General features: G+C 28.4%; 1 protein-coding gene across 3 annotated transcripts in view; it reads left to right on the top strand.

Moving 5' to 3' along the window:
* Positions 1 to 12,337, top strand: part of LOC111624125 (collagen alpha-1(I) chain-like) — a 28,092-nt gene that overhangs the window by 6,945 nt on the left and 8,810 nt on the right. For all 3 annotated transcript variants that reach the window (XM_023366911.1, XM_023366912.1, XM_023366913.1), the window contains exons 2-26: positions 2,945 to 2,997; positions 4,959 to 5,024; positions 5,095 to 5,230; positions 5,305 to 5,521; positions 8,326 to 8,496; positions 8,573 to 8,644; positions 8,718 to 8,786; positions 8,871 to 8,978; positions 9,049 to 9,102; positions 9,166 to 9,219; positions 9,335 to 9,388; positions 9,463 to 9,513; positions 9,589 to 9,639; positions 9,702 to 9,755; positions 9,842 to 9,895; positions 9,983 to 10,036; positions 10,137 to 10,193; positions 10,285 to 10,338; positions 10,435 to 10,488; positions 10,567 to 10,620; positions 10,692 to 10,745; positions 10,938 to 10,991; positions 11,079 to 11,132; positions 11,946 to 11,999; positions 12,077 to 12,130. In XM_023366911.1, coding sequence (XP_023222679.1) covers positions 2,945 to 2,997; positions 4,959 to 5,024; positions 5,095 to 5,230; positions 5,305 to 5,521; positions 8,326 to 8,496; positions 8,573 to 8,644; positions 8,718 to 8,786; positions 8,871 to 8,978; positions 9,049 to 9,102; positions 9,166 to 9,219; positions 9,335 to 9,388; positions 9,463 to 9,513; positions 9,589 to 9,639; positions 9,702 to 9,755; positions 9,842 to 9,895; positions 9,983 to 10,036; positions 10,137 to 10,193; positions 10,285 to 10,338; positions 10,435 to 10,488; positions 10,567 to 10,620; positions 10,692 to 10,745; positions 10,938 to 10,991; positions 11,079 to 11,132; positions 11,946 to 11,999; positions 12,077 to 12,130 — 1,807 coding nt within the window. The remainder of the gene's footprint in view (positions 1 to 2,944; positions 2,998 to 4,958; positions 5,025 to 5,094; positions 5,231 to 5,304; positions 5,522 to 8,325; positions 8,497 to 8,572; positions 8,645 to 8,717; positions 8,787 to 8,870; positions 8,979 to 9,048; positions 9,103 to 9,165; positions 9,220 to 9,334; positions 9,389 to 9,462; positions 9,514 to 9,588; positions 9,640 to 9,701; positions 9,756 to 9,841; positions 9,896 to 9,982; positions 10,037 to 10,136; positions 10,194 to 10,284; positions 10,339 to 10,434; positions 10,489 to 10,566; positions 10,621 to 10,691; positions 10,746 to 10,937; positions 10,992 to 11,078; positions 11,133 to 11,945; positions 12,000 to 12,076; positions 12,131 to 12,337) is intronic.

The following is a 12,337-nucleotide window of genomic DNA, read 5'->3' as shown; positions in this document are numbered from 1 at the left end:
TTGATTATTCCGTTTTATATGAATTCCATGTTGTACGAGTCACTTAGATTTTACAAATACGTGTACCGGGCTGTGAACGGCTCACGTATTTGTAAAACCTAAGTGACTCGTACAACATGGAATTCATATAAAACGGAAAAATCAAAAGTGTTATAGGGGGTCGACTGTATACAATTAATGCTATTGCTGTATTATTTATAATGACTGATAATTTACCAACTATTTTAAAGGTTTAAGCAATACTTTAAAGCGTACTCTAATTTATTTTTAAACAAAATAAATAAGTTTCTTAGCTAGTAACTCTATGTAAGTATTTGTATATAATAAAGTATATTATTTAATCGATGTATTTTGTTGGATAAGTATAACAGGAATAAACTATTTTTTGTGAATGTCATTTTAAAAATCAGCATAACATAGAGTTTATTTGAATATTTTTGTTTATTACGAAGCCATTTATTTATTTAAATATATTAAAATTGACTATTTCCTGGATAAAGTTAAGAAGCTCAATTGAAAACATGATACTTGTAGGCTTGTTGACTCCTTGGTTAAATCATTCTGTGTAAAATCTGAATACATGCTAATCTATATTTTACTAGTGCCAAATACTCCTTATTTTCTTTTGGTTTTAGTTAGTTTTCAATATCTAATATATGGATTACATATTAGAGTTCTCTAGTGTTCTATAGAGGTTTGTAATATGACATTTTACTCATTAAACTTAAAATAATCATCATGTTTTCACGTCTAAAGTTATATTTTATAGTTTAAATATATATTTGTATCACTTTTTATTAATTTAACTCATTGCATGTTTGTTTATCCATTATAGAATTTCATACTAAAGTGAGTTGATATTGGACTACACGAGCTTATGAGCTATATACTTTCCTTCCTATATTAAATGTATAAAAATATGTAATAAAAATTTATTACGCTCTTAAAACTGTATAAAATACTTTAACAGATGATCTGACTTAAAAAAAAAAATCTATATTTATTCGTATTTCTCTATTAAGAGAATTACATCGAAGTAAATTCCTTTCATTGAAGTCAAGCTGTGCAAATAAAAGCATGCACGGATGCTAAGGAATGATTAATGATGACACATTAAATACTATATAAAACTTTATTCGTATCACTTTTCATCAATTATATTCGACAAAAACATTTTTTCCACTTCTTTTGTTTTACAGATGAAACGAACAATGCCGCCATCTTAATTCCTCGCAATGGATGATCTATGTGTGTATTGTATTGTCTTTAATCTGTTTATATAGCCATACTTATGCCGAAAATTCTTTTTATGAGCCATATATCATTTGCCAGACTTCTTTTCTTTCTAAATTAACTACCGCCGCTTCTTTTACTAGTAAATACGGTAATTGTATTTTTCTAACATCCTTATTGCCAAAAATTTAAATGTAATAGAACTAGAAGCAAGGCGGTAACTTATGATTTTTTTTTTTAAGATATAAAGATATCGTTTATCATCTTAGAAAGTAATTTACAATCAAATCTACATGCTGCTTATAGCCTTGTAATACTTTATAACTGATATGAACCACGTGTGCACGATTTCGATTATCCTTTTTGTACGTTTTGATTTAAGATGAATTTATTATTATTATTTATTATTATTATTTAATTCTAAACATAAGATTTTGTCTATTTTATTGTTTATTTTAGGTCGATTTTTCCTATTGGTTTACCAGATGCATTTTCTTTCGTTGCTACTTTTAAGAAAAGGAATGGACGTAAAGATCCTTGGTCGTTAATTCGTATAAACGATATTCTAAGAAAACCGCAATTTGGTATTAATCTCTTTCCAAAAAAACAAAGATTGGACTTTTATTTTCTAGATTTAGAAGGGAAACAACAAATATTAAAGTTTAATAATATAAACGTGAGTTATTATCTTTTTTAAATGCCTATTTTAAGTTTTTAAATGTTTTTTTTTTTATACTTTTCTATAAAGGAAAAAAACGATTTGACATATTACACCAATTAGAAAAATAACAGGAATCCTACAGAATTAATGTATATAAAAAAAAAAAAAATACAAGTTGTCTTATTTTCAACTATATTTTTCCCGAATTAATTCTTGGAACTGGTAACCTTGAGCCTAGGAAAGTCAAAGATCTTAGATCAATCAAAAATATGTTACAGTATGCTTCCCAGCTGCTTTAAAATGAAACATTGTTCATCATACTCAGCCATTCGAACGTCTCAACTGAAGAAAAGACACTCCAGGGTCAAATATTCATAAGTCAATCAAAAATGTCTTGTCAGGCATTCATTTTATTTATTTATTTATTTATATATTAACTTTATTCTCATATATATTTTTTTCTTTCCCCCGTACGAATTTAGTCATAGAAATAGAGCGAATTACGAAAAATTCTTCTAGTACACCCCCCTATAACACTATTGATTATTCCGTNTTTTTTTTTTTTTTTTTTTGGTCCCTCTTTCATCAATGTCCTCTGTAATTTGTTCCCCTCATCCTCTTCCGGTCTTCTCTCGGTGTTTTGCTATTTTATACATTCAATCATCATTCTTACAATCTATTAATGCCCCTCAAATCTATTGCATACTTGGTGTTGACAAGTTAAAGAGCTTCTCATTTTCAATTCTTCCTCTTTTTTCTCTGTTGGAATTTTACCCTTATGTTTTGTTGAATTATATGAAGAATTAAACTATTTATGTAGTTAATTAAATGCTTTAATAGATTTTCTAAACTGTTTACAAATGCTTTTGTTCTCGTATATCAAATAAAACTTCCTAATTCTTTCGCAAAAATATTCCATGCGTCATTCCTCAGTACAAAACTACACCGAAGGTCAACGACAGTAATTAGGTTGCAACATATTTAAGTTTTATGTTATTTCTCTGATATTTTAGCGATAACGTAGAATATATATATTCTTTTTTTTTCCAGATCAATCCTAATGTATGTTCTGCTAGTCCATTTACAACGTTTAACGGGAGCACGTAAGTATGAAAAAAACACCAAAAACTAATCTTTAAAAGCCATCAAAATCCATAATTATAATAAAAGTATGGCATGTATAAGCGATTATTTTTCTTCATAGGGGGTTAATTGAGTCAAATGACGTATTTCCGGTATCTGGCTCACCCTAGTAATTCTTCGAAACCATATTAAGCATCAAAACATTTAGTCTTATCAAAACTCTAAGAAACATAAAAATAAGTCGTAAATGTGTAATCACAAAAAGATTTATTATTAAAATTTATGCCAGAGAATTTATCTTTGTAAATAATATTTATTTTCTAATGAAATTCCTAAACTTATTTACGTTGTAACAACTTATTAATGTAATCACTTTGCGACTATTGTTTTCGAGTCGTAACAAAGACATTCTTTGGTATCGTATTTCGTGTAAAACTGCATGGTAACATCGTTCTTTAAATTCTAAAGTTCCATACTAACAGAAAAGATTCCTCCTAAATGTTATTTTTAACTTTTACTGCTGTTCCGAAGACGATGAATCTTCATGACAAAGTGAAGTAGGACCCACCCTTGTTAAAACAACACGACGCGATACTTCCGGGTAATATTGTCATAGTATATTTCTTCATTATTTATATTTAAATCTAATGAATGAATAGTATAATCCTGATGTATTTCAAGTCCGAATTCCCTGCAATACTTTAGAGATGAGCGGGAAAGAGTATTTATCAGCTTAAATTTTGTTTTGTTTTTTTAAATTATCATTATTTTAAACACTAAAAAACGTAAGAAAATTTATCGTAGTTTATATTTATATCATTTCTGCATTTTAATTATATTATTAACTATTTTATATGTTTTAAAGTATATAAAAATTTCTATAAATAAATAAGAAAAAGCGCTTCCTAACGAAGTATCTCTATAGGAAGTAGAATACATTTTTAACTAGGAAAAAAGAAAAATGCATCTTAATTATCGATGTGTGCATAATTTGCTGACTTCCTCTTCTTTCAAATTCCAATCTTTAATACAAAAAGAATTCCAGACGATATCTCTTTAATTACATCCATAAAACGAACTGTTGTCGCTAGAGCCATAGTTTCGGGCCTCCCACAGGAAACCAGGCGGCGACTGGTCGCATACTTCTTCCAGTGACGTCACTAACCTTGTCCCTTAAAATTTAGCGAATGGAGACCTTTAAGCCACGTGGCCATCACACTACCTTCATTGGTTCATCGAGACACGTCCGTAAAAGAATCACTCCCTTCCCTAGGATCAGCATAACTCATGTACGACCTTGTTATTCAGATTGATTTAATAGCGTACTTGTTCACAATTGCACAGACGTTTTGATAACTGATAGAGATAATATTCACTGGAAAAATTTTAATTTGAACACCAGTTTTTTAATAACAATAAATATTCTATTGTATTGAGTCATTTCTGTGGTTTAATTTATCTATTTAATAGACACCAGATAAAGATAACAATTATCTTTCGATTGTCAATATAATATTGCTTTAATTAAGAAAATTATACGTACAAATTCTATATGTATTTTTACAATGAATACTCCTACGTTCAGTAATTTATCATTAAAAAACTCTTGTGTATTTTACAAAAATTTAACAATTTATTTATCATAATAATAAAATATATAATTTTTTTATTAATGTTTTACTGAGAATTATAATGAGTTTTTTTCTATTTATTTAATATTTTACAAGGCGTTGTTGTATTGTATTTACTATAAAAACATGTCCTATTTGAAATATGACAACGTGATTTACTGAATATTTATTTTTTAAACTATGCAAAAAGAAAGATAAATGTATCTAACATGAATTTTAAATTAATTTTTTGGCGTTTTTAAGATTATAAATTAAAAAAAAAATAAATTGTATGTGTGTGTGTGTGTTTTTTAAACTAAACTAATAAATTTTTTTTTTCGATTTTACACTTATTATTTTATTAATTTTAGAGGATGTAAGTGTAGGATTAAGTGAAATTTGTCGAGAATTTAGTCCAGGAGATGACGATCTTCCAGGTAATTATTTATTAATATTAAAATTATCATTGGGAATTAATAATGATATTCAATTTTAAATCTTTTTTAGCTTTTGATTTTATCAGAAAGTTTAATTTAGACGATATTCAATTAAATATCAGAGGAGTCAAAAGTGTACGCGGTTCTAATAAAATGCAGACTGCTTATAGACTTAATAAAAAAGCTGATCTGACTCTTCCCACAAGGTATTATTATTATTATTTATTATTATTATTTAATTCTAAACATAAGATATCGTCTATTTTATTGTTTATTTTAGGTCGATTTTTCCTATTGGTTTACCAGATGCATTTTCTTTCGTTGCTACTTTTAAGAAAAGGAATGGACGTAAAGATCCTTGGTCGTTAATTCGTATAAACGATATTCTAAGAAAACCGCAATTTGGTATTAATCTCTTTCCAAAAAAACAAAGATTGGACTTTTATTTTCTAGATTTAGAAGGGAAACAACAAATATTAAAGTTTAATAATATAAACGTGAGTTATTATCTTTTTTAAATGCCTATTTTAAGTTTTTAAATGTTTTTTTTTTTATACTTTTCTATAAAGGAAAAAAATAAATAAATAAATAAATTTTATGGTTGGAAAACGAATAAAACGATTTGACATATTACACCAATTAGAAAAATAACAGGAATCCTACAGAATTAATGTATATAAAAAAAAAAAAAATACAAGTTGTCTTATTTTCAACTATATTTTTCCCGAATTAATTCTTGGAACTGGTAACCTTGAGCCTAGGAAAGTCAAAGATCTTAGATCAATCAAAAATATGTTACAGTATGCTTCCCAGCTGCTTTAAAATGAAACATTGTTCATCATACTCAGCCATTCGAACGTCTCAACTGAAGAAAAGACACTCCAGGGTCAAATATTCATAAGTCAATCAAAAATGTCTTGTCAGGCATTCATTTTATTTATTTATTTATTTATATATTAACTTTATTCTCATATATATTTTTTTCTTTCCCCCGTACGAATTTAGTCATAGAAATAGAGCGAATTACGAAAAATTCTTCTAGTACACCCCCCTATAACACTATTGATTATTTCGTTTTATATGAATTCCATGTTGTACGAGTCACTTAGATTTTACAAATACGTGTGCCAGGCTGTGAACGGCTCACGTATTTGTAAAATCTAAGTGACTCGTACAACATGGAATTCATATAAAACGGAATAATCAACAGTGTTATAGGGGGGGGTCGACTGTATTAACCATGGATATTTGGCACGTATTTTCTTATTGAATAGACAAGAAATTGCGAGAAATATAATTAATCTTAACTTATATAAAACTAGTACTTTTAATATATAGGTCATAATGTAAAATATATAATTAAATACACCACGCCGTTAATATATATATATATATATATATAGGCTATATGAATAGAATTAAAATTAAAGATTCGAATCGTGTAGAGAAAACATGTGAAAACTGGTAGAATTACTATGAAGTAATTATTGGTTGATGGTCATCGATAAAGAAAATTGTACTAAATTGCCCTTGGAAAAGCCAAATATAAATTGTCTCGTGAGCGATATTTAGTTTCATTGCCATTAGGATCAAGTAGGCTAATTGATTCGTTGTGGTTATTTTTATTATTATTATTTTTTTAAAGACATTTTCTAATTACTGAAACTTTTTCGATTTCTAGAAAATGTAATTTGTTTACGTCTCTCAGTCACCCCGAGTAAAATTCCAAAATGTATTGTAATAAAAACACTACTTTTTTTGCGTAAACAACGAACAGAAACATAACTAATTGGGTAAAACTGGGTCAACAATAAGAAGGCATAAATCACGCGAACTTTCGACCTTGCCGATTGCTTCTTCAGACGAACAAATATGGACAAAAACCGTTGGCTTAATATTTTTTTTCTCGCCCCCACGTACCCTAAACGACTTTTGCACTTGTTTTTTTTTTTTTTTTTTTTTCTTTATCTCGTTCCCACTCCTGGTAATAAATCACCGGAGGTGTATCTCCTTCCTCTGTTCTTTCGTCCCTCCTGGTGGTTAAACTTGACAAGTAAAGACGTTGCCTTTTAGACTTAACGTCAGAACATTTTTGTTCGGTAATCTCTTTTACTCAATTCATTTTCTACTAATTTACAAGATGTTGTATCCTTGTATAATTAGGAAGTGTCGGATAGAAAAAGATCAAAATGTTATATAATTCCATAAATTATCATCATACTTCCATTAAAAAGTTAACATATTTACTAAGGTTATATACTATTTTTTTTTTTAGTAATCCGGAAATAGTATTTTCGTCTTAATATCAATAAAATTGATAATGAGTCCTATTTACGAGGACGTCACGCTCGGATGGTTGACAAATGACAGGATAGAGTGACGACAAATTTTTCCTCTATTGTCACGTGTCTCCATCTGGTAGAACAACAACGTCCGGGAATTCCATCACTATGTCATCGACGACAATCTAATGATAGCAACCATATGGAAAGATCCAGGACCGATATCCGCAATGTTTCCATGTGCCTAAAACATATTGAATGAATGCAGTTGGAAGAAATTCCTATATAAATCGATTTTAAAATGACAAAACGTAAAAATGGCCTAGATTTTTAATAAAAAAAAAAAAATGATGTAAAACAAAAACAAATCTAATTTATTTTATATTAATTCAAAAATCAAGTTCTATGGTTGGAAAATTTATGAGGAAGTAGTCAAAACCTACATTTTTTCGACCTTTTGACGGAAGCTACAACTGTCTTATTTAGAGTCAAAGGTTACTTATCATTCGTATGATGTATGCACCGTGTCAAAGTAGTCACCGGCATACAGACGTTTCTTAGTGATATACAACTATGGATAGTGACAGTATATTATTTCTGTCTACTGTTATTATTAAAAGTATCTGAACAATTTCTTTCTTTCGTTATTTTGTAAATACTTTTATGATTTTTTAATTTAATGATTTTCATGATATCATTATGTACCTTTTTTTTTTCTATTGGTAAAATCTTATCTGATAGTAACTTTCAACGCTTCTTTCTAATGGCTGATGATGAAGACAATTACTCGTTTTTTAATTCTCCTTTCGCTTGCACGTATTAAGCCCGAGGCCGAGAGGTCTCCTTTATCAGATGAACTCTTCGTCGGGCTCATCTAAGTATACCTAGTAGCCAAACACCTGTACAAACAATCCAACCCCTCCTGTAATTCTTAATTATCTAATCTTCCATTATAGTCTACAAGAGTTAATTAAGTTGAAGTGTTTCTTAAGTACAAATTAAAGCCTTTTTTTTTACAGATCGAAGATAACCAATGGCATAAAATCGATTTAAGTGTACAGCATGATAAAGTCACTCTATATTTGGATTGTGAAAAGCAAACTACTTTATACGCCGAACAAAGAGGACCCGTTGACATAAATGGAGATATAACAATTGCTAAATACGAAGGAAGTAATGAAACTGTTCCGGTAAGTTTATCATTTTTATGTAAGAATTGAGTATGTTTATAATCATTTGCTAATATAATCAAGCTTTACTGCATAGCTGGATCTTCAATGGATGGTTATGAGTTGTGATCCAACTCGTTCGGAAAGAGAATCGTGTTCAGAATTACCAGTTAGTATTAGTTCTGTATTTAATTCTAAGTCAAAGTTCTAATCTCTTACGAGTAATTAATATTTTCTTTTAGCCTAAAAAACCTTCGAGACCAGAATGTCAGATTTGCCCTCCTGGACCTCCTGGAATCAATGGAACCGATGTATAATTTTGTTAAGTTCTGAAATTCCATTTAATCCATTGTAATGCTATAAATAATAATTCTTAATATTCATTATTATATAAGGGATTAATAGGACCTCAAGGATTTCCTGGACCACCTGGTGAACCGGGTTTAGCGGGATTACCTGGTCCTCAAGGCCCTACAGGAATTTCAGGAGTACCCGGAGCACCAGTAAGAAGTATTAATGATATTATAAATTAAAATTTTTGTAGAAATTTGAATTTTTTTACTTTTATTTCAGGGATTACCTGGACCTATTGGACCTCCTGGACCTATTGGACCACCAGGACGTGAGGTTAGTACATGATAATATTATATTTAATTATGGGAAAGTTACTAAATTTTTATTTTTATTTAGGGTCTGCCTGGACCGAAAGGAGAACGAGGATTACCTGGTATTTCGGGACCATCGGTAAGGAAAGAGAATCTATAAAGCTTACAAATTAATTTATTTATATATTAAAATGTTTTATTTGCCATATTAAAGTACATATAATAGGAATTATATTAATACTTATAACTTAAAGGGTTCGAAAGGCGAAAAAGGTGATGCTGGAGAATCCGGAGAACCAGGAGTACCAGTTAGTATTCGATTTGTGTTCGATTTATTTTTAAAATAAAATTAATTAAATATTTTAAAACATATATATTTTAGGGTCTACCAGGTATTATGGGACCGAGAGGTCCACCTGGGTTACCCGGTGATGTAAGTAAAATATTTTAAAATCAATATTAAAAGCCTTTATTAAAGTTCAAATAATTTAAAAAATAATTTTAATAGTTAGAAGGTGTTGTAGGACCTCCAGGAGAACCAGGAATTCCTGGTCCTCCAGTAAGTAGAGATTTTTGAAATTAATTAATTCATTATATTTTAATTAAGTAGATTCGTTTTAGGGAGAACAAGGATTACAAGGATTACCAGGACCTCCAGGACTTCCTGGAAAAAAAGTAAAACAATATTAATATCCTTTTTTTTTTCTTATTTAATTTCTTTATAATTATAATTGATTTATTTATTATTATTATTTTATTAGGGAGAAACAGGATCATCAGGAGAACCAGGAATACCAGGAAAAAGGGGATTAATAGTAATTATCAATACTTTAATCAATGCATAATGTTAATTATAAAATTACTTTTTGAGATATTTTATTATATGTTTTAATTTCTTTTAGGGAGAAACAGGATTTCCTGGTAGTCCAGGAAAACCAGGACCACCTGGACCTCCAGTAAGTTATATAATTAATATTAATTTAATTATTAATAGTAACAATAAATACATACGAACAATTTCTTTTTATAATTCTAAAATTTGGAATATTTATTTAGGGATTACCAGGAAGAGATGGCATTCCCGGGACTACTTCGGTTCCTACTGCTATTCCAGTAAATGATTTTAACATTCTATTATTATTATTATATTTAAAAAAAAACATAAATAACGTATTATTTATGTGAGAGATGTATTCATTTTTAGGGTCCTCCAGGTCCACCAGGAGAAACAGGACAGAGAGGTCCTCACGGTCCAAAAGTATGAAGGAATATTGCGGGTTACTTTCTTATCAAAGCCTCGTGTAAGGCAGTGTAAACATATTTACAGGCGCCATTTTTTTAATTTTATTTTTAGGGAGAGAAAGGTGTAAGAGGAGATCAAGGTTTTCCAGGATTAATTGGTTCTAAAGTTAGTAATATTTTAATTAAATTAATCGTTTTAAGATTTTAAAGTTAAGGAATTTAATATTGAACAAATTTTTTTTAGGGTGAAAAAGGAGAGAGAGGTGATCCAGGTACACCTGGTTTAGACGGTCTTAAGGTAAGATATATGTATTTAATAATTAAATTTTCTTCATTATTTAAATAATTTTAATGTATTTATATATATAGGGAGATAGAGGTGAACCAGGAAGATCAGGAGAACCTGGATTAAAAGGTGAAAGAGTAAGTCGTTAATTTTTTTTAATTTTATTTTTCTATTTTAACAACAATAATTTATTTTAAATATGATTTTTATTACGTCGTCCATTGTTCATTTTTAAAATAATTTATAGTCTATTGTCTATATATTGCTAAAAATAATATAAAATTACAGTTAGAAAAGAAGGCAATTTAAAGATTATATTATGATTGTAGGGTTTTACTGGTGCACCAGGAATTAGAGGAGATTCCGGTCTTATTGGTTTACCAGTAAGTAATTTAACGAATTTAAAAATTGAATTTATTTTTTATAATCAAAAATACGTATAATTTTATATATAGATTTCATAATTCTAGGGACCTCCTGGGGTAGAAGGAGTTCCGGGAAGACCCGGACATAAAGGAGAAAAGGTAATTAATTAAATTAATATTCTTTTTAAAGTAATACTGTGACTATTTAATAAATAAGCAAAACGTCCTATTTAATAAAATGTATTTAAAGAGCAAAGAATGATATTAAATTTTTAATTATTATAATAATTTAATATTATAATGAAGATATATTGTTGATAATATAAGTATTATAACCTTACTATTTCTAGTAGACAATTGATAACATTAGATAATGTTGATTATTTAATTTAACTACAATAATTTAAATAGCTATATTTATTTATATTATTTATACACTTTAGATCGATCTAAGTATAATATACAAGTATTTTGTTAACAGAAATTTATAATTTTGTATAATATTTTAACAAATATTTCGGATAAAATGTTCAAAACGAAGGTGTATTCTATTATATTTTATATTCTTATTTGTAAGTAAAAAGAGGAATAAAACAGGAATTTATATTATATTTATAACATTAAAAAAAAATGGAAAGATATCTGTAATGTTTTTAAATGTGATTAATTTAAACAGTACAAAAACCTGTTTATAAAGGATAAAAATTCAAGAAATTTTGGATTCAAATCAAAAAATTATCCGAAGAAGTTATGAAATACAAGATAGGAATCAACGTGTATTTTATAATGAATAGATTAAACTTTGACCAGATCAGGTTTTTATCTTAATTTTATGACAACATGTCTCTCTTTTTGAATAATTAGTTATATTGTTAAAGTTTATAAAATAATAATACTAAAAAAAACTAAACCAAGATAAGGTAGTTTGATTTATATGAAAAGATTTACTTAATTGTAAAATATACATTTCAGGGCGATCAAGGAGAACCTGGACGACCTGGTGATGTGGCTAGAGCAGGAGAACCTGTCAGTATTGTTTTTTTTATTATTATTTTAGAAATTGAATTTAAGAAATTTTGTTTTAATTAATTAATTATATTCAGGGACCACCTGGACCACCCGGTCCCGTAGGAGAACCCGGTTTAGATGGACAAAAAGTAAGTTTATGATAATAATTACAATACAGTCGATCCTCCTATAACACTGTTGATTATTCCGTTTTATATGAATTCCATGATGTACGAGTCACTTACATTTTACAAATACGTGTGCCGGACTGTGAATGGCTCACGTATTTGTAAAATCTAAGTGACTCGTACAACATGGAATTCATATAAAACGGAATAATCAACAGTGTTATAGGG

This window comes from Centruroides sculpturatus, unplaced genomic scaffold (assembly GCF_000671375.1).
Source record: "Centruroides sculpturatus isolate CEXI.00-Female unplaced genomic scaffold, Cexi_2.0 scaffold214, whole genome shotgun sequence".
NCBI classification, from domain to species: Eukaryota; Metazoa; Arthropoda; class Arachnida; order Scorpiones; family Buthidae; genus Centruroides; species Centruroides sculpturatus.
The sequence above is the reverse complement of the archived record's forward strand: the minus strand, read 5'-3'. Positions and strand labels throughout refer to the sequence as shown.